A 22,309-nucleotide genomic window follows, 5' to 3' on the forward strand; every position below is an offset into this window, starting at 1 on the left:
CTGTTGCCAGACGAAAAAGCCCCTGGACCTATCTGGGAACAAAAGTAACCTTTCTTTTAATAAAAACAATGTTTTCAATTGTGAATGCGGACAGCTAATTAATTGAGTTTGTTGCCTGAACTTTCGCATATAAGAACTTTCAGTTTTTTTCAGTGCCTGAGGGAATAGGTAAGATGCTGATCACAGCCCTGAATGCAGAAACATGTACGCCTCTCTTTTTAACTTTATGGTGGCAATGTAAATAAAATGCTGTAGAACCCACTCTAACAGAGTTTTAATGGAAATCTGATGGTTTACATTCAATATCTTTTAGATTTTGCAACACAATAAGCCACAGGATGTAATAGTAAAGATACTGCAACATCAGCACTTACAATGGGACCAACAAGAACAGCTAAACGAGCTCAATATCACCAGACTGGAGACAGCACTGCAAGAAGGTACAAGCCAGAGGCAAGCCTTCTCTCTTCATGCTCCCAGCATCTGGAACAGCATCCCTACTGACATCAGCACCATCTCTACAATTCAGAAAAAAAAGATGCAGGCCCACCTCTGACTTGGCAATCGCCCAGAACGTTCCCCCGAGGAGTGTATCTTGGGGGAGTCCATATCCCCCTGTTCAGCGCACCGCAGCGTTCGAGCTCCACAAACACCAATGCATACATACACTCGCGTCATCCATAAAATAGCGCATGTTCTGTCTACTCGTAATATTACCCGAAGACGATACTTCGGAGACAATGGAGGTAACCGACTAGTTCCTCTCTTGCTCCTCCGCTAAGGTGAGGGAGAGTTTCCTGAACAGGAAAGAGTGACCCTGGGGATTACTGAGATCATTCTGTGCTGAAGCTAGAACAGGCAGTAAGACCAGGGCATTGCTTGTACTGTTACCAGTCGTGGTTGCCCTTTTGAGATAGTGGTGATTGACGCTGTTGGAATCCGGCAGCCTCCTACAACCTCTGGCACCAAGAGTATTCAATAAGTATTTACCCCTATGGAAGCTAGGGAACTCATTGGAACATTCAGTTGGATTGTGTCTTGAATAAAGGGGCACAAACTTCCTGTCCTATGTGAAGGCCATGTGGGGTGTAGGGGCATGACATATCGGTTTTCAACTTCTTACCACCCCCGGATCAATGGTTTTATGGAAAACTTCACAAGACCCTGAAGACAATGAGGGCTTCTAAAGAACCCCTCACGAGGGAAGTGCTATGACACAGAGTGGGTTTGGCTCTTTTTGAACTGTGAAGGAAGTTTGGAAGGACAACCCTGGACACCTGCCCAAGAAGAGGCAGGCAATGTGCCCACCTCCATAGAAATATGGGCCACCTTACGGCAAAAGCAGGGATGGCCGTCCTGCCAGCCAGGAGGTGATGGATAAAGAAACAGTATTACCCTGAAGCCAGACTGCTCCTGGGCTCTGGGGGACAAATTGAACGGCACCGACAAAGTTCTAAAGAACATTTCAGACACCAGCGTCTGGCGGACGTGGGTTTCATCACGGATGCACTTAGGGGGTTCCCCTGCGTTTGGTTGAATCCATCAGAGAGGTCAGGGATAGCGGGGAGCCCTTCCCTGACTTGCTGCTCAGTAGAGCAGGTTAAACTCGCTTCAGATCCGACACCAGCCCCACAGCCAAAGCACAAGGAAGAGCGGGCCGCCGTGACCACGGACTCCTATGAACCCATCGTTGAATATGGTCAGTCCATAACCTTGATACTGGTCCCAGAACATCAGAAAATATTCAGATGAGCATACAAATGTGGTAGTTAGACGCTGGGCCCAAATCCTTGGCCTGGCCAGTGGTTCTGATGCCCAAGTAAGGATCGACTGACCTGCCCTTCTGTTGGGAATAACAAGGGCTCAACACCGTCACTAAGACCGATGCTCATCCCAGGTGCCCAGGAACCTTCAGCACCATCTGGGTGAAGGAGCCGGCCCATCGCCGTCCGACACTGAAGAGCTTGCTCTGCCCTCTATTCCCAGCTGCTGCCTGCACTCACCACTACAGCAGTCCTGGAGTCAAAGGAAATCTGGATTTGGTTTGGACTCATCTCAGTGGCTGGGAGAGGGAGGGTAAGCTATTCCCAGAACTGTTGGGGCTGCATTCCAAGCGGGCGCTTTTGTGGAAATGTACAGTTCATAGCTCTGGGTAAGACCCCCCAGACAAGGCCAGTAACCAATGATCCCCTACACCCTCTGGTGGGTTCCTCCAAGTGCCGTCACAGACTCTTGACATCAGTGGTGGAGACAGAGCCCCCACCTCACCTTCTGACCACAAACTAGGCATGTCGAGTGCACTAGCATACTAGGTAGCCGCTGTCCCCAACCCTGAGCCCAGTGTACGGACTGTGCCCCGCAACTGGGCATTAGTGACCAGAAACGGTGTCATCTCCTGGACACCAAAAAACCTTTCTGGACAAGGAACTATCAGGAACAGCAACCAACGCCTTTCTCGGGGTCCTGCACCCTTCTCTATGGCACCCTTGGGGACCCAGACGCAGATCCCCTCTGGCAGAATTCTCTTTCGAATTTCATTCTGGTGTGCATGCAGATGGGGCGGGAAGAAAGGGTAGTGTGCAGCCTGATTAAGCAACTCTGAAAGACCACACTCCAACAGTATATGGAGACCCTGACATATTGTAAAGCATGTGTGGTGAGAGAAAACATCCTGTAGGAGGTGCCTTGGGCCTTCAGTCGTTCCTGGATCAGACGCCGTGCCTTCGCTGTTAGATGAGAAGCCACAGGCTGCTCTTATGGAAACTGAAAGGATACCCCTGGCTTGTTTACAAGTGTCGTGACCCGCAAGGGAGTTTGAGATAAGTGGACGGCATGCAATATCTTCAGAGTGGGTCACTATTTGTTGTCATGCCTCTCACTGAGTGAAAGAGGGCCACAGCTGCCACCAGTTCTACTCCAGGCCACTGAAGAGATAGGATCTCGCGATGGCATCGCAGTTTAGGGCACAGGTGTGGCCTGGTTTCCGTGGAGTAAGACCGTCGGCTTTGCGACTCGTCCAACTTTTCTCATACTACAACCACCCAGTGTGAGCTTTGAGACACGATTTATAACAGCAGGAAGTACCAAACACTTTGAAATCCACTACCTGACAGGACAGTGCAGTTCACACCAGTATCAATAACATAACCAGAACTTGGGTTTTCAGACAACGCTAGGAATGGTCGCTCTTTCCCAGGAACTCTGGTACCGGGTGATGCCAGTACTCAATGCTACGTCAGGAGGATGAGCGCGACCACCAATAGTGGAGCCTGCAGCTCCATCGATAGAGCAGTGGATGATGCAAAGGACAAATGCTGAGTTTAGCTTGGGACAGTGCCAAGTTTCGGATGTGTGCTGCCACACGTCTCCCCATTGGGACCTGAGAAGGACAGCATGGAGGTGGGAGAGGGACACGTGAAGCAGCAGACTGTGGGGGTCATCAATGGAGAAGAACAAGTGGAGATCCACTTCAGATTCTTTGGTTTCACCAACAAATTCCATCTGTCCTGCTGGATCAATGGATTGTTGTGAGATGTACATATCTAGTTAAGCGCAGTGAGTACCGACGAAGGTCGAAGCACTATCTGAGGCAAAGTCCTGACCAGTTGGCATTATATTAGCTTTGGGGGCTGCAGGGAGGGAGGGAGCTGCCCCTCTAACATATTCTAACTTCATAAATATTACTGCTTGTATGACAGGTTAGGGGTTTGACAGAATGGGAGCCACAATTAAAAGTCACCAACTAGGTACCAATTCAAACACCACAAAAAAGCGATTCTGAATGCGATGGTGGGAGCGGGTTACCCAGAAACAAATACATCAGCACGCAGGTAACTGTGAGGAAGGGAAACCATCTGTGGTTGGGCACGCTCAATAAATATCACTCAAGGAAAGCAAGAGAGAAACACAAACAGAAGAACATGGGAAACACTTCACAAGCCACACCATTATGGCTGAGACTCTGACAGCAGCAGCAATGGACCCCGGTGCTCGCTCAAGGCTCCTCGCGGGACGGAACGAGGGGTCCCTCAGTCTCACTGAGCATCAGGAAACAATGCGCCACGCAGTTAGTCTTGGAGTGACCGCCTTTCTTGAGCTTCTAGACTTCGCTGCGGACCATGTGTGGAGGACGAGGACATGTTTCCCACTTTGCCTTGCAGGCTGCGTCCACTCATGGACATTCGTGGTGCCCTAAGAGTCATTCAGACCCTGTTAGTGGTGCCACAGACTTGCTGTTTTGTTGAGGTCGCCCCGCAGCTCTGACGTCCGCCTGCTAGAGATGCACAGTCACAAAGCTCCTTTTCCCTCCTAAAGCTGAACTCAATTGTGTTTCAAAGTCCTTTGTTCTTTGGAGAAAGTCTGCTGGAAGGCCCCTAAACCTGGATGTATCGGATGATTTCACTGAGGTCATATCCGGTCACAGCAAAGGCGTTTCCTTCCGGGTCACAGAAGCGAGAGCCGCTGATCTGAGCATCAGTTACACACTCCGAATGGCAGTGCTCAATCTAGAAAGAGAATGAGGGCAGGAGAGAAGGTTAATAGGCAGGACTGGATTTGGGAAAGCACTTATGTGACGTCAGAACACATACAAACTGCCTTAAGAACGAGACTTACCCCTTAACCCTCGCACTTAAGAACTGACTCCCATGCTGGACAGACCAAGTCCCACCTCTAAAAGAGTAACACAACCACGAGACAATATATATATATTGATCTGCAGCTGGACGTCTTAGCTGACAGCAGCACTCTCTCTGCACTGGCTGCAGCCGGAGCCCTGCGCCCACACAACTAGTGATGCAAGACTCTCTCTGCACTGGCACACTGGGCGCAGCCGGGGCACTGTGCCCACACAACTAGTGATGCAAGACTCTCTCTGCACTGGCTGCAGCCGGAGCCCGGTGCCCACACAACTAGTGACGCAAGACTCCCTGCACTGGCACACTGGGCGCAGCCGGGGCACTGTGCCCACACAACTAGTGAAGCAAGAGTTTCTGCACTGGCACACTGGGCACAGCCGGGGCACTGTGCCCACACAACTAGTGACGCAAGACTCCCTGCACTGGCACACTGGGCGCAGCCGGGGCACTGTGCCCACACAACTAGTGACGCAAGACTCCCTGCACTGGCACACTAGGCGCAGCCGGGGCACTGTGCCCACACAACTAGTGATGCAAGACTCTCCCTGCACTGGCACACTGGGCGCAGCCGGGGCACTGTGCCCACACAACTAGTGATGCAAGACTCTCCCTGCACTGGCACACTGGGCGCAGCCGGGGCACTGTGCCCACACAACTAGTGATGCAAGACTCTCCCTGCACTGGCACACTGGGCGCAGCCGGGGCACTGTGCCCACACAACTAGTGATGCAAGACTCTCCCTGCACTGGCACACTGGGCGCAGCCGGAGTACTGTGCCCACACAACTAGTGACGCAAGACTCCCTGCACTGGCACACTGGGCACAGCCGGGGCACTGTGCCCACACAACTAGTGATGCAAGACTCTCTCTGCACTGGCTGCAGCCGGAGCCCGGTGCCCACACAACTAGTGACGCAAGACTCCCTGCACTGGCACACTGGGCGCAGCCGGGGCACTGTGTCCACACAACTAGTGACGCAAGACTCCCTGCACTGGCACACTGGGCGCAGCCGGGGCACTGTGCCCACACAACTAGTGATGCAAGACTCTCTGCGCTGGCACACTGGGCGCAGCCGGGGCACTGTGCCCACACAACTGGTGATCCAAGACTCCCTGCACTGGCACACTGGGCGCAGCCGGGGCACTGTGCCCACACAACTAGTGATGCAAGACTCCCTGCACTGGCACACTGGGCGCAGCCGGGGCACTGTGCCCACACAACTAGTGATGCAAGACTCCCTGCACTGGCACACTGGGCGCAGCCGGGGCACTGTGCCCACACAACTAGTGATCCAAGACTCTCTCTGCACTGGCTGCAGCCGGAGCCCTGTGCCGACACAACTAGTGAAGCAAGAGTTTCTGCACTGGCACACTGGGCACAGCCAGGGCACTGTGCCCACACAACTAGTGATCCAAGACTCTCTCTACACTGGCTGCAGCCGGAGCCCGGCGCCCACACAACTAGTGAAGCAAGAGTTTCTGCACTGGCACACTGGGCACAGCCGGGGCACTGTGCCCAAACAACTAGTGACGCAAGACTCCCTGCACTGGCACACTGGGCACAGCCGGGGCACTGCCCACACAACTAGTGACGCAAGACTCCCTGCACAGGTACACTGGGCGCAGCCGGGGCACTGTGCCCAAACAACTAGTGACGCAAGACTCCCTGCACTGGCACACTGGGCGCAGCCGGGGCACTGTGCCCACACAACTAGTGACGCAAGACTCCCTGCACACTGGGCGCAGCCGGGGCACTGTGCCCACACAACTAGTGAAGCAAGATTCTCTGCACTGGCACACTGGACGCAGCCGGGGCACTGTGCCCACACAACTAGTGATCCAAGACTCTCTCTGCACTGGCACACTGGACGCAGCCGGGGCACTGTGCCCACACAACTAGTGACGCAAGACTCCCTGCACACTGGGCGCAGCCGGGGCACTGTGCCCACACAACTAGTGAAGCAAGATTCTCTGCACTGGCACAATGGACGCAGCCGGGGCACTGTGCCCACACAACTAGTGACGCAAGACTCCCTGCACTGGCACACTGGGCACAGCCGGGGCACTGCCCACACAACTAGTGACGCAAGACTCCCTGCACAGGTACACTGGGCGCAGCCGGGGCACTGTGCCCACACGAGTGATCCAAGACTCCCTGCACTGGCACACTGGGCGCAGCCGGAGCACTGTGCCCACACAACTAGTGACGCAAGACTCCCTGCACTGGCACACTGGGCGCAGCCGGGGCACTGTGCCCAAACAACTAGTGATGCAAGACTCCCTGCACAGGTACACTGGGCGCAGCCGGGGCACTGTGCCCACACAACTAGTGATGCAAGACTCCCTGCACTGGCACACTGGGCGCAGCCGGGGCACTGTGCCCACACAACTAGTGACGCAAGACTCCCTGCACTGGCACACTGGGCGCAGCCGGGGCACTGTGCCCACACAACTAGTGATGCAAGACTCTCTCTACACTGGCACACTGGGCGCAGCCGGAGCCCGGCGCCCACACAACTAGTGAAGCAAGAGTTTCTGCACTGGCACACTGGGCACAGCCGGGGCACTGTGCCCAAACAACTAGTGACGCAAGACTCCCTGCACAGGTACACTGGGCGCAGCCGGGGCACTGTGCCCACACAACTAGTGATGCAAGACTCCCTGCACTGGCACACTGGGCGCAGCCGGGGCACTGTGCCCACACAACTAGTGACGCAAGACTCCCTGCACTAGCACACTGGGCGCAGCCGGGGCACTGTGCCCACACAAGTAGTGATGCAAGACTCTCTCTACACTGGCTGCAGCCGGAGCCCGGCGCCCACACAACTAGTGAAGCAAGAGTTTCTGCACTGGCACACTGGGCACAGCCGGGGCACTGTGCCCAAACAACTAGTGACGCAAGACTCCCTGCACTGGCACACTGGGCGCAGCCGGGGCACTGTGCCCACACAACTAGTGACGCAAGACTCTCTGCACTGGCACACTGGGTGCAGCCGGGGCACTGTGCCCACACAACTAGTGACGCAAGACTCCCTGCACTGGCACACTGGGCGCAGCCGGGGCACTGTGCCCACACAACTAGTGACGCAAGACTCCCTGCACTGGCACACTGGGCGCAGCCGGGGCACTGTGCCCACACAACTAGTGACGCAAGACTCCCTGCACTGGCACACTGGGCGCAGCCGGGGCACTGTGCCCACACAACTAGTGACGCAAGACTCTCTCTGCACAGGCACACTGGGCGCAGCCGGGGCACTGTGCCCACACAACTAGTGATCCAAGACTCTCTCTGCACTGGCTGCAGCCGGGGCACTGTGCCCACACAACTAGTGACGCAAGACTTCCTGCACTGGCACACTGGGCGCAGCCGGGGCACTCTGCCCACACAACTAGTGACGCAAGACTCCCTGCACTGGCACACTGGGCGCAGCCGGGGCACTGTGCCCACACGAGTGATCCAAGACTCCCTGCACTGGCACACTGGGCGCAGCCGGGGCACTGTGCCCACACAACTAGTGATGCAAGACTCTCTCTGCACTGGCTGCAACCGGAGCCCGGCCCCCACACAACTAGTGACGCAAGACTCCCTGCACTGGCACACTGGGCGCAGCCGGGGCACTGTGCCCACACAACTAGTGATCCAAGACTCTCTCTGCACTGGCTGCAGCCGGAGCCCGGTGCCGACACAACTAGTGACGCAAGACTCCCTGCACACTGGGCGCAGCCGGGGCACTGTGCCCACACAACTAGTGACGCAAGACTCCCTGCACTGGCACACTGGGCGCAGCCGGGGCACTGTGCCCACACAACTAGTGACGCAAGACTCCCTGCACTGGCACACTGGGCGCAGCCGGGGCACTGTGCCCACACAACTAGTGACGCAAGACTCCCTGCACTGGGCGCAGCCGGGGCACTGTGCCCACACAACTAGTGAAGCAAGATTCTCTGCACTGGCACACTGGGCGCAGCCGGGGCACTGTGCCCACACAACTAGTGAAGCAAGATTCTCTGCACTGGCATACTGGACGCAGCCGGGGCACTGTGCCCACACAACTAGTGATCCAAGACTCTCTCTGCACTGGCACACTGGGCGCAGCCGGGGCACTGTGCCCACACAACTAGTGATGCAAGACTCCCTGCACTGGCACACTGGGCGCAGCCGGGGCACTGTGCCCACACAACTAGTGACGCAAGACTCCCTGCACTGGCTGCAACCGGAGCCCGGCGCCGACACAACTAGTGAAGCAAGACTCTCTGCACTGGCACACTGGGCGCAGCCGGGGCACTGTCCCCACACAACTAGTGACGCAAGACTCTCTCTGCACTGGCACACTGGGCACAGCCGGGGCACTGTGCCCAAACAACTAGTGACGCAAGACTCCCTGCACAGGTACACTGGGCGCAGCCGGGGCACTGTGCCCACACAACTAGTGATGCAAGACTCCCTGCACTGGCACACTGGGCGCAGCCGGGGCACTGTGCCCACACAACTAGTGACGCAAGACTCCCTGCACTGGCACACTGGGCGCAGCCGGGGCACTGTGCCCACACAACTAGTGATGCAAGACTCCCTGCCGGGGCACTGTGCCCACACAACTAGTGATGCAAGACTCCCTGCACTGGCACGCTGGGCACAGCCGGGGCACTGTGCCCACACAACTAGTGATGCAAGACTCCCTGCCGGGGCACTGTGCCCACACAACTAGTGATGCAAGACTCCCTGCACTGGCACACTGGGCGCAGCCGGGGCACTGTGCCCACACAACTAGTGACGCAAGACTCCCTGCACTGGCACACTGGGCACAGCCAGGACACTGTGCCCACACAACTAGTGATGCAAGACTCCCTGCACTGGCACACTGGGCGCAGCCGGGGCACTGTGCCCACACAACTAGTGACGCAAGACTCTCTCTGCACTGGCACACTGGGCACAGCCGGGGCACGGTGCCCAAACAACTAGTGACGCAAGACTCCCTGCACAGGTACACTGGGCGCAGCCGGGGCACTGTGCCCACACAACTAGTGACGCAAGACTCCCTGCACACTGGGCGCAGCCGGGGCACTGTGCCCACACAACTAGTGACGCAAGACTCCCTGCACTGGCACACTGGGCGCAGCCGGGGCACTGTGCCCACACAACTAGTGACGCAAGACTCCCTGCACTGGCACACTGGGCACAGCCGGGGCACTGTGCCCACACAACTAGTGATGCAAGACTCCCTGCACTGGCACACTGGGCGCAGCCGGGGCACTGTGCCCACACAACTAGTGACGCAAGACTCCCTGCACTGGCACACTGGGCGCAGCCGGGGCACTGTGCCCACACAACTAGTGACGCAAGACTCCCTGCACTGGCACACTGGGCGCAGCCGGGGCACTGTGCCCACACAACTAGTGACGCAAGACTCTCTCTGCACAGGCACACTGGGCGCAGCCGGGGCACTGTGCCCACACAACTAGTGAAGCAAGAGTTTCTGCACTGGCACACTGGGCACAGCCAGGGCACTGTGCCCACACAACTAGTGATCCAAGACTCTCTCTACACTGGCTGCAGCCGGAGCCCGGCGCCCACACAACTAGTGAAGGAAGAGTTTCTGCACTGGCACACTGGGCACAGCCGGGGCACTGTGCCCAAACAACTAGTGACGCAAGACTCCCTGCACTGGCACACTGGGCGCAGCCGGGGCACTGTGCCCACACAACTAGTGAAGCAAGACTCCCTGCACTGGCACACTGGGCACAGCCGGGGCACTGCCCACACAACTAGTGACGCAAGACTCTCTGCACTGGCACACTGGGCGCAGCCAGGGCACTGTGCCCAAACAACTAGTGACGCAAGACTCCCTGCACTGGCACACTGGGCACAGCCGGGGCACTGTGCCCACACAACTAGTGATGCAAGACTCCCTGCACTAGCACACTGGGCGCATCCGGGGCACTGTGCCCACACAACTAGTGACGTAAGACTCTCTCTGCACTGGCTGCAGCTGGGGCACTGTGCCCACACAACTAGTGATGCAAGACTCTCTCTGCACTGGCACACTGGGCGCAGCCGGAGCCCTGCGCCCACACAACTAGTGATGCAAGACTCCCTGCACTGGCACACTGGGCACAGCCGGGGCACTGCCCACACAACTAGTGACGCAAGACTCCCTGCACAGGTACACTGGGCGCAGCCGGGGCACTGTGCCCACACAACTAGTGATGCAAGACTCCCTGCACTGGCACACTGGGCACAGCCGGGGCACTGTGCCCACACAACTAGTGACGCAAGACTCTCCCTGCACTGGCACACTGGGCGCAGCCGGGGCACTGTGCCCACACAACTAGTGACGCAAGACTCTCTCTGCACTGGCACACTGGGCACAGCCGGGGCACTGTGCCCAAACAACTAGTGACGCAAGACTCTCTGCACTGGCACACTGGGCACAGCCAGGGCACTGTGCCCACACAACTAGTGATGCAAGACTCCCTGCACTGGCACACTGGGCGCAGCCGGGGCACTGTGCCCACACAACTAGTGACGCAAGACTCTCTCTGCACTGGCACACTGGGCACAGCCGGGGCACTGTGCCCAAACAACTAGTGACGCAAGACTCCCTGCACAGGTACACTGGGCGCAGCCGGGGCACTGTGCCCACACAACTAGTGACGCAAGACTCCCTGCACACTGGGCGCAGCCGGGGCACTGTGCCCACACAACTAGTGACGCAAGACTCCCTGCACTGGCACACTGGGCGCAGCCGGGGCACTGTGCCCACACAACTAGTGACGCAAGACTCCCTGCACTGGCACACTGGGCACAGCCGGGGCACTGTGCCCACACAACTAGTGATGCAAGACTCCCTGCACTGGCACACTGGGCACAGCCGGGGCACTGTGCCCACACAACTAGTGACGCAAGACTCCCTGCACTGGCACACTGGGCGCAGCCGGGGCACTGTGCCCACACAACTAGTGACGCAAGACTCCCTGCACTGGCACACTGGGCGCAGCCGGGGCACTGTGCCCACACAACTAGTGACGCAAGACTCCCTGCACTGGCACACTGGGCGCAGCCGGGGCACTGTGCCCACACAACTAGTGGCGCAAGACTCTCTCTGCACAGGCACACTGGGCGCAGCCGGGGCACTGTGCCCACACAACTAGTGAAGCAAGAGTTTCTGCACTGGCACACTGGGCACAGTCAGGGCACTGTGCCCACACAACTAGTGATCCAAGACTCTCTCTACACTGGCTGCAGCCGGAGCCCGGCGCCCACACAACTAGTGAAGGAAGAGTTTCTACACTGGCACACTGGGCACAGCCGGGGCACTGTGCCCAAACAACTAGTGACGCAAGACTCCCTGCACTGGCACACTGGGCGCAGCCGGGGCACTGTGCCCACACAACTAGTGAAGCAAGACTCCCTGCACTGGCACACTGGGCACAGCCGGGGCACTGCCCACACAACTAGTGACGCAAGACTCTCTGCACTGGCACACTGGGCGCAGCCAGGGCACTGTGCCCAAACAACTAGTGACGCAAGACTCCCTGCACTGGCACACTGGGCACAGCCGGGGCACTGTGCCCACACAACTAGTGATGCAAGACTCCCTGCACTAGCACACTGGGCGCAGCCGGGGCACTGTGCCCACACAACTAGTGACGTAAGACTCTCTCTGCACTGGCTGCAGCTGGGGCACTGTGCCCACACAACTAGTGATGCAAGACTCTCTCTGCACTGGCACACTGGGCGCAGCCGGAGCCCTGCGCCCACACAACTAGTGATGCAAGACTCCCTGCACTAGCACACTAGGCGCAGCCGGGGCACTGTGCCCACACAACTAGTGACGCAAGACTCCCTGCACAGGTACACTGGGCGCAGCCGGGGCACTGTGCCCACACAACTAGTGATGCAAGACTCCCTGCACTGGCACACTGGGCACAGCCGGGGCACTGTGCCCACACAACTAGTGACGCAAGACTCTCCCTGCACTGGCACACTGGGCGCAGCCGGGGCACTGTGCCCACACAACTAGTGACGCAAGACTCTCTCTGCACAGGCACACTGGGCGCAGCCGGGGCACTGTGCCCACACAACTAGTGATCCAAGACTCTCTCTGCACTGGCACACTGGGCGCAGCCGGGGCACTGTGCCCACACAACTAGTGATGCAAGACTCTCTCTGCACTGGCACACTGGGCGCAGCCGGGGCACTGTGCCCACACAACTAGTGATGCAAGACTCCCTGCACTGGCACACTGGGCACAGCCGGGGCACTGTGCCCACACAACTAGTGACGCAAGACTCTCTCTGCACTGGCACACTGGGCGCAGCCGGGGCACTGTGCCCACACAACTAGTGATGCAAGACTCCCTGCACTGGCGCACTGGGCACAGCCGGGGCACTGTGCCCACACAACTAGTGACGCAAGACTCTCCCTGCACTGGCACACTGGGCGCAGCCGGGGCACTGTGCCCACACAACTAGTGACGCAAGACTCTCTCTGCACAGGCACACTGGGCGCAGCCGGGGCACTGTGCCCACACAACTAGTGACGCAAGACTCTCTCTGCACAGGCACACTGGGCGCAGCCGGGGCACTGTGCCCACACAACTAGTGAAGCAAGACTCCCTGCACTGGCACACTGGGCGCAGCCGGGGCACTGTGCCCACACAACTAGTGACGCAAGACTCCCTGCACTGGCACACTGGGCGCAGCCGGGGCACTGTGCCCACACAACTAGTGACGCAAGACTCCCTGCACTGGCACACTGGGCACAGCCGGGGCACTGTGCCCAAACAACTAGTGACGCAAGACTCCCTAACCTGGCACACTGGGCGCAGCCGGGGCACTGTGCCCAAACAACTAGTGACGCAAGACTCCCTGCACTGGCACACTGGGCGCAGCCGGGGCACTGTGCCCACACAACTAGTGATGCAAGACTCTCTGCACTGGCACACTGGGCGCAGCCGGGGCACTGTGCCCACACACAACTAGTGACGCAAAAGTCCCTGCACTGGCACACTGGGCGCAGCCGGAGCACTGTGCCCACACAACTAGTGACGCAAGACTCCCTGTACTAGCACACTAGGCGCAGCCGGGGCACTGTGCCCACACAACTAGTGATCCAAGACTCTCTCTGCACTGGCACACTGGGCGCAGCCGGGGCACTGTGCCCACACAACTAGTGAAGCAAGAGTTTCTGCACTGGCACACTGGGCGCAGCCGGGGCACTGTGCCCACACAACTAGTGATGCAAGACTCCCTGCACTGGCACACTGGGCACAGCCGGGGCACTGTGCCCACACAACTAGTGATGCAAGACTCCCTGCACTGGCACACTGGGCGCAGCCGGGGCACTGCGCCCACACAACTAGTGATCCAAGACTCTCTCTACACTGGCTGCAGCCGGAGCCCGGCGCCCACACAACTAGTGAAGCAAGAGTTTCTGCACTGGCACACTGGGCACAGCCGGGGCACTGTGCATAAACAACTAGTGACGCAAGACTCCCTGCACTGGCACACTGGGCACAGCCGGGGCACTGCCCACACAACTAGTGACGCAAGACTCCCTGCACAGGTACACTGGGCGCAGCCGGGGCACTGTGCCCACACAACTAGTGACGCAAGACTCTCTGCACTGGCACACTGGGCGCAGCCGGGGCACTGTGCCCACACAACTAGTGACGCAAGACTCCCTGCACTGGCACACTGGGCGCAGCCGGGGCACTGTGCCCACACAACTAGTGACGCAAGACTCCCGGCACTGGCACACTGGGCGCAGCCGGGGCACTGTGCCCAGACAACTAGTGATGCAAGACTCCCTGCACTGGCACACTGGGCGCAGCCGGAGCACTGTGCCCACACAACTAGTGACGCAAAACTACCTGCACTGGCACACTGGGCGCAGCCGGGGCACTGTGCCCACACAACTAGTGAAGCAAGACTCCCTGCACAGGTACACTGGGCGCAGCCGGAGCCCAGTGCCCACACAACTAGTGACGCAAGACTCTCTGCACTGGCACACTGGGCGCAGCCGGGGCACTGTGCCCACACAACTAGTGATGCAAGACTCTCTCTGCACTGGCACACTGGGCGCAGCCCGGTGCCGACACAACTAGTGAAGCAAGACTCCCTGCACTGGCACACTGGGCACAGCCAGGGCACTGTGCCCACACAACTAGTGATCCAAGACTCTCTCTGCACTGGCTGCAGCCGGAGCCCGGTGCCGACACAACTAGTGAAGCAAGACTCCCTGCACTGGCACACTGGGCGCAGCCGGGGCACTGTGCCCACACAACTAGTGACGCAAGACTCTCTGCACACTGGGCGCAGCCGGGGCACTGTGCCCACACAACTAGTGACGCAAGACTCTCTGCACACTGGGCGCAGCCGGGGCACTGTGCCCACACAACTAGTGACGCAAGACTCTCTGCACACTGGGCGCAGCCGGGGCACTGTGCCCACACAACTAGTGACGCAAGACTCCCTGCACTGGCACACTGGGCGCAGCCGGGGCACTGTGCCCACACAACTAGTGACGTAAGACTCCCTGCACTGGCACACTGGGCGCAGCCGGGGCACTGTGCCCAAACAACTAGTGACGCAAGACTCCCTGCACTGGCACACTGGGCGCAGCCGGGGCACTGTGCCCACACAACTAGTGATGCAAGACTCCCTGCACTGGCACACTGGGCACAGCCAGGGCACTGTGCCCACACAACTAGTGATCCAAGACTCTCTCTGCACTGGCTGCAGCCGGGGCACTTTGCCCACACAACTAGTGACGCAAGACTTCCTGCACTGGCACACTGGGCGCAGCCGGGGAACTGTGCCCACACAACTAGTGACGCAAGACTCCCTGCACTGGCACACTGGGCGCACCCGGGGCACTGTGCCCACACAACTAGTGACGCAAGACTCCCTGCACTGGCACACTGGGCGCAGCCGGGGCACTGCCCACACAACTAGTGACGCAAGACTCCCTGCACAGGTACACTGGGCGCAGCCGGGGCACTGTGCCCACACAACTAGTGATGCAAGACTCTCTCTGCACTGGCTGCAACCGGAGCCCGGTGCCCACACAACTAGTGACGCAAGACTCCCTGCACAGGCACACTGGGCGCAGCCGGGGCACTGTGCCCACACAACTAGTGATCCAAGACTCTCTCTGCACTGGCTGCAGCCAGCGCCCTGTACCACACAACTAGTTAGTGATGCCAGTATGTCGCTTGACTCGATTGTCTGTAATGATGTGGTGGCATGTAAAGGAGGGTGCCACACAGAATGTTTCTTGTTCAATAGAACAGGTGTGGTACTAATAAAACAAGGGCGCCCGACACAATATGAATTGCGTTTTCTGTTTTCAGTGTCTATTTTTGGGAAATAAAGGGTATTGGTGTCTTATCAGTTTTTACGCATTATATTGATAGTTTTTTATGCATTTCAGCCGGTGAATATCTGTCAGAGATGGTGTTTTACCAATGTTTACAAAATGCATTCATATAATGCTTTTACAGATGGTGGTACCTATAGACACATCTGGGTGTCACAGACTGCCGCTCTTATATATTTTACCTGGTTTTCTAGAGAATGTGTTGTGTTACTGTAAAAACAGTCTCCTCCAACTTTGTTGTTCCAAAATATATGGCATAACCGCAAAATATTAAAAAAACTCTGATTAAAGACATTAATCTAAAATACATCATGTAAATATAAATGTAAATTTACAGGAATTTATATAGCGCAAATCACCGAGCGGTTTCTAAGCTCTTGCTTAGGGAACCCGTCGTGGTATTCCCCTGCGAGATATCTTTCCATACTCCAGAGGGAACGGTGCCTCGAATGTGAGTCACGTGGATGAAAAGGCAACAATCCGTTCTGAATCCCAATATAATAAATATTATCTAGCCAGATACTGAAATACCCAGGCCACAAAAAAATAAAATAAGCATTGACAGCACCTAATTTTAGCTTTTGAATAATGACAAGTTTTTTTTAAATATTTTGTTTACACACAAAGACATGCAGAGTGTAGTCTGAGTAGAGGGGAGGGCAGAGGTTGGCTGCAGGACAGCTGGGCAGTGAGGCAATTACACAATAAAATCTGTGTACCTTCATACAAAAGATAGAATTTTAGGCAGAAATGTGTGGCCTTGCAAATTATTTCCAGATGATGTTTTAGTGATACCAGATACTGATTTGGTGGGATCATTTACTGAGGTTACATCGTTTCCTCATTTACAGAGGCCAGCCTGCCTGTTTCCTTCCTGTAGTTTCTCCTGATTCTTCAGCACAACTAGAAGACCTTTGACCCTTGAGGGGTCATCCATGCGCTGCCATGGGGGGTGGAGACTCATCGACAGATGTTTGAAGTCTCACCCGCTGCCCAGGGAGGAATTTTGGTTAATCAACCTTCATGTCATGGCAGACAATCTGCTTGGAAGGGTGTAAAGCAAGGAGGAAGGTAGGAGCACAGAGAGATGCTTTCTGAAAAACATAGGAGGCATGGAGACGTCAGACTGCACAATCGAGGCATCTGAAAATGGGGCTCTTACACAAAATATTTGGGATACACAAACATCTGTGGCTGTGCTACTTTTGATTCAGAAAAGGGGGTGGTGATGAACAGAGTGTCTGAATTAAGCAGAACACTCTTACCCAGTCCAAAGATCAGGGCTTGATCCATCACCGTTTTTTAGCTCACTGCACCATCCCAGCTCAGAACCTGGCTACATGCAAATTAGTCTGTTCCTGTCCCAGTGCATGATGGGAACAGGGCAAACCAAACTACCAAGCCAATTCTTATACTGGGAAGGAAACAAGCTTCCGGGGACCGGTTTCTGGCATTTCAGCCGTCGTTGGCCCGGCTTGCTTGAATCCTGATGGTGCAATGAGCAAGGGACTCACATCTGAGTATACCCTTCCACGCTTATGGTGGACAAAATGATTCAGAAAAGGGAGTGGTGATGAACAGAGTGTCTGAATTAAGCAGACCACTCTTACCCAGTCCAAAGATCAGGGCTTGATCCATCACCGTTTTTTAGCTCACTGCACCATCCCAGCTCAGAACCTGGCTACATGCAAATTAGTCTGTTCCTGTCCCAGTGCATGATGGGAACAGGGCAAACCAAACTACCAAGCCAATTCTTATACTGGGAAGGAAACAAGCTTCCGGGGACCGGTTTCTGGCATTTCAGCCGTCGTCGGCCCGGCTTGCTTGAATCCGGATGGTGCAATGAGCAAGGGACTCACATCTGAGTATACCCTTCCACGCTTATGGTGGACAAAATGATTCAGAAAAGGGGGTGGTGATGAACAGAGTGTCTGAATTAAGCAGACCACTCTTACCCAGTCCAAAGATCAGGGCTTGATCCATCACCGTTTTTTAGCTCACTGCACCATCCCAGCTCAGAACCTGGCTACATGCACATTAGTCTGTTCCTGTCCCAGTGCATGATGGGAACAGGGCAAACCAAACTACCAAGCCAATGATGCACTGGGCCGGGGACAGACTGATTTGCATATAGCCAGGTTCTGAACTGGGATGGTGCAGTGAGATAAATAACGGTGATGGATCAAGCCCTGATCTTTGGACTGGGTAAGAGTGGTATGCTTAATTCAGACACTCTGTTCATCACCACCCCCTTTTCTGAATCGTTTTTGGCCACTATAGGTGTGGCAGGGTATACTCAGACATGAGTCCCTTTCTCACTGCACCATCAGGATTCAAGCAAGCCGGGCCGACGACGGCTGAAATGCCAGAAACCGGTCCCCGGTAGCTTGTCTCTTTTCTGGTGAAGAATTGGCTTGGTAGTTTAGTCTGCCCTGTTCCCATGATGCACTGGGCCAGGGACAGACTGATTTGCATATAGCCAGGTTCTGAACTGGGATGGTGCAGTGAGATAAATAACGGTGATGGATCAAGCCCTGATCTTTGGACTGGGTAAGAGTGGTATGCTTAATTCAGACACTCTGTTCATCACCACCCCCTTTTCTGAATCATTGTTGGCCACTATAGGTGTGGCAGGGTATACTCAGACATGAGTCCCTTTCTCACTGCACCATCAGAATTCAAGCAAGCCGGGCCGAAGAAGGCTGAAATGCCAGAAACCGGTCCCCGGTAGCTTGTCTCCTTTCTGGTGAAGAATTGGCTTGGTAGTTTAGTCTGCCCTGTTCCCATGATGCACTGGGCCAGGGACAGACTGATTTGCATATAGCCATGTTCTGAACTGGGATGGTGCAGTGATATAAATAACGGTGATGGATCAAGCCCTGATCTTTGGACTGGTTAAGAGTGGTCTGCTTAATTCAGACACTCTGTTCATCACCACCCCCTTTTCTGAATCGTTTTTGGCCACTATAGGTGTGGCAGGGTATACTCAGACATGAGTCCCTTTTTCACTGCACCATCAGGATTCAAGCAGGCCGGGCCGACGACGGCTGAAATGCCAGAAACCGGTCCCCGGTAGCTTGTCTCCTTTCTGGTGAAGAATTGGCTTGGTAGTTTAGTCTGCCCTGTTCCCATGATGCACTGGGCCAGGGACAGACTGATTTGCATATAGCCAGGTTCTGAACTGGGATGGTGCAGTGAGATAAATAACGGTGATGGATCAAGCCCTGATCTTTGGACTGGGTAAGAGTGGTCTGCTTAATTCAGACACTCTGTTCATCACCACCCCCTTTTCTGTGCTACTTTTGAAGCTGTTCTTAGAGGAAGCATATTTCTGGAGCGTCAATTCATATATTTCTGCAAAACCCATGGCTTTTTGGTCAACGCCCGTGGAAAATTCAATACTTGGCCTTTAAAAAAAATGTTTTTTAAACAAACCTTTTGATGTGAGAATGCTCCTTGAAGGTTGCTTTGAGAGTTTGAGCTTAGTTGCTCTGTTCTATTCCACACATGTTTGTAGGGTTTGCTGATTGGCTGTGGATGGAGCACTGCAACATGTCACTGGCAGTATAACTGGTATATTTCTTTACATCAACAGTGACGACCTTATGATGGCGGGCCGAGCACACGAGGGGCGCAGCGCCGCTAGCCATGAGCAAGAGACAGCTTCCCTCTTACTTTGAAGAGATCTATCAGTTTTAAACTGAGATCCAACCAATCATTCTAAAGACTGCGCTTCATCGGTTTGGGACGATGCTTGGGGGCCACCCAACCGCCTAGAGAGTGACCAGTCGGACCCTCTGGGACACCGAACAAACTGCAATGAAAGCTACGACCTCATGCTGGGCCAAACTCCTGAAGTGGCCAAGAAAAGTCCATCGATGTTGGAGAAGAGTTGGGGGGTCCGGGGAAGAACCAAGGAGACATCGTCAGGCTGCCTCGTCTGACCATGAAGCCACCCATTGTCCCAATTATAAGAGTTCTGTCCTACTCTGTTTTGTTTCATTTATGTGAATTAAATGACTAAAGGAACAATAAAAAATATTCACGGATCATATTGATATGGGACAGATGAGATATTCCGCGGATGCCCTATGAACCCTCCCTGGCGATGTAGTCCCCACGAGTTTGAAATGATAGGAAGAGGATGGACAAACATTGACATTTCAACCAGCCCCCCCATCCCCCCCCCACCCCCGCAGTGTGTGCGTGAAGCCTCAAGGTACCTCAATCGTGTTCGCCTCCGGGGTCCGGCTGAGCCTCCAGATCTGTACAAATGAGTCCTCGGCTCCAGACAGCAACTGCAGCAAGAAAAACAGAGAGGAACATCTTAATGAGAGGCAAGAGAGAAAAAAAACAACATTAGATATGTCATCGCGGACTGTTTCTCTCTCTCATGTAAATCCAGTATTTGTAAAACGCGAACAGCTACCTGAAGGCATCCCGGCGCTGGGGACCGTCGGGAAGATTAAGCAAGCTATTGCCCAGAGTCACATGGTGCTGAGCTGTCCTGCCACCGGTGCCGGGGATCGAACCATGAGCCACAGATTCCAGCATCAGTCGCCCTGGTCACTGCACCACATCTCTTCCCTCTCATGACATACTCCATAGTGTTACTGCCATCTTTAAAGGCAAAAACAACAATTGATGGACAGAATGCAGAACAAGTTCATATGTTCATCCCAGTACAGAGACCTGGGCCTAAATCCATCGTTTTTTTGCTCACCATGACATTCCAGTTTGAACCCAGCCATATGCAAATCAGCCTTGACGCTGTGCCCCATGGGAACAGCCCAGCCCGAACTGCCCGGCCAGGTCCTCCCTGGACTGGAAACAAGCATGGTGGTGGGGTGGTGGAGTGAGCTACAGAATGATGGATTTAACCCACATCTCTTGACGGGGGTGAATGTATGATTTATTCAGCAATCCGTTACTGCCATCTTTGAAGGGACTGGTCTCGGATGACAGATCCCCTGTTATTGCCATCTTTAAAGGGGCGGGTCTCTGATGACAGATCCCCTGTTACTGCCATCTTTAAAGGGGTGGGTCTCTGATGACAGATCCCCTGTTACTGCCATCTTTAAAGGGACTGGTCTCTGATGACAGATCCCCTGTTACTGCCATCTTTAAAGGGACGGGTCTCTGATGACAGATCCCCTGTTACTGCCATCTTTAAAGGGGCGGGTCTCTGATGACAGATCCCCTGTTACTGCCTGGTCTCTGATGACAGATCCCCTGTTACTGCCATCTTTAAAGGGGCGGGTCTCTGATGACAGATCCCCTGTTACTGCCATCTTTAAAGGGACTGGTCTCTGATGACAGATCCCCTGTTACTGCCATCTTTAAAGGGACGGGTCTCTGATGACAGATCCCCTGTTACTGCCATCTTTAAAGGGACGGGTCTCTGATGACAGATCCCCTGTTACTGCCATCTTTAAAGGGACTTGTCTCTGATGACAGATCCCCTGTTAGTGCCATCTTTAAAGGGACTGGTCTCTGATGACAGATCCCCTGTTACTGCCATCTTTAAAGGGACTGGTCTCGGATGACAGATCCCCTGTTACTGCCATCTTTAAAGGGGCGGGTCTCTGATGACAGATCCCCTGTTACTGCCTGGCCTCTGATGATAGATCCCCTGCTTCTACTGCCATCTTTAAAGGGACGGGTCTCTGATGACAGATCCCCTGTTATTGCCATCTTTAAAGGGACTGGTCTCTGATGACAGATCCCCTGTTAGTGCCATCTTTAAAGGGACTGGTCTCTGATGACAGATCCCCTGTTACTGCCATCTTTAAAGGGACTGGTCTCTGATGACAGATCCCCTGTTACTGCCATCTTTAAAGGGACTGGTCTCTGATGACAGATCCCCTGCTTCTACTGCCATCTTTAAAGGGACGGGTCTCTGATGACAGATTTTATGCTGCTACTGCCATCTTTAAAGGGACGGGTCTCTGATGACCGATCCCCTTTTACTGCCATCTTTAAAGGGACTGGTCTCTGATGACAGATCCCCTGCTTCTACTGCCATCTTTAAAGGGACGGGTCTCTGATGACAGATTTTATGCTGCTACTGCCATCTTTAAAGGGACGGGTCTCTGATGACCGATCCCCTTTTACTGCCATCTTTAAAGGGACTGGTCTCTGATGACAGATCCCCTGTTACTGCCATCTTTAAAGGGACTGGTCTCTGATGACAGATCTCTTTTACTGCCATCTTTAAAGGGGCGGGTCTCTGATGACAGATCCCCTGTTACTGCCATCTTTAAAGGGACTGGTCTCTGATGACAGATCCCCTG

General features: G+C 55.3%; 1 protein-coding gene across 2 annotated transcripts in view; it reads right to left on the bottom strand.

Moving 5' to 3' along the window:
• Window positions 1-257: 257 nt before the first annotated feature.
• WDR54 (WD repeat domain 54) overlaps window positions 258-22,309 on the bottom strand; it is a 135,698-nt gene continuing 113,646 nt past the window's right edge. The window contains exons 9-10 of one of the 2 annotated variants that reach the window (XM_086964381.1): window positions 20,240-20,314; window positions 258-4,505 (exon numbers count right to left, since the gene is read on the bottom strand). In XM_086964381.1, the coding sequence (XP_086820507.1) occupies window positions 4,374-4,505; window positions 20,240-20,314 (207 nt within the window). In that variant the 3' untranslated portion in view covers window positions 258-4,373. The remainder of the gene's footprint in view (window positions 4,506-20,239; window positions 20,315-22,309) is intronic. The other variant, XM_086964382.1, reaches the window with a different exon arrangement.

The sequence above is a fragment of the Lissotriton vulgaris genome, chromosome 3_2, assembly GCF_964263255.1.
Source record: "Lissotriton vulgaris chromosome 3_2, aLisVul1.2, whole genome shotgun sequence".
In the NCBI taxonomy this organism is placed as follows: Eukaryota; Metazoa; Chordata; class Amphibia; order Caudata; family Salamandridae; genus Lissotriton; species Lissotriton vulgaris.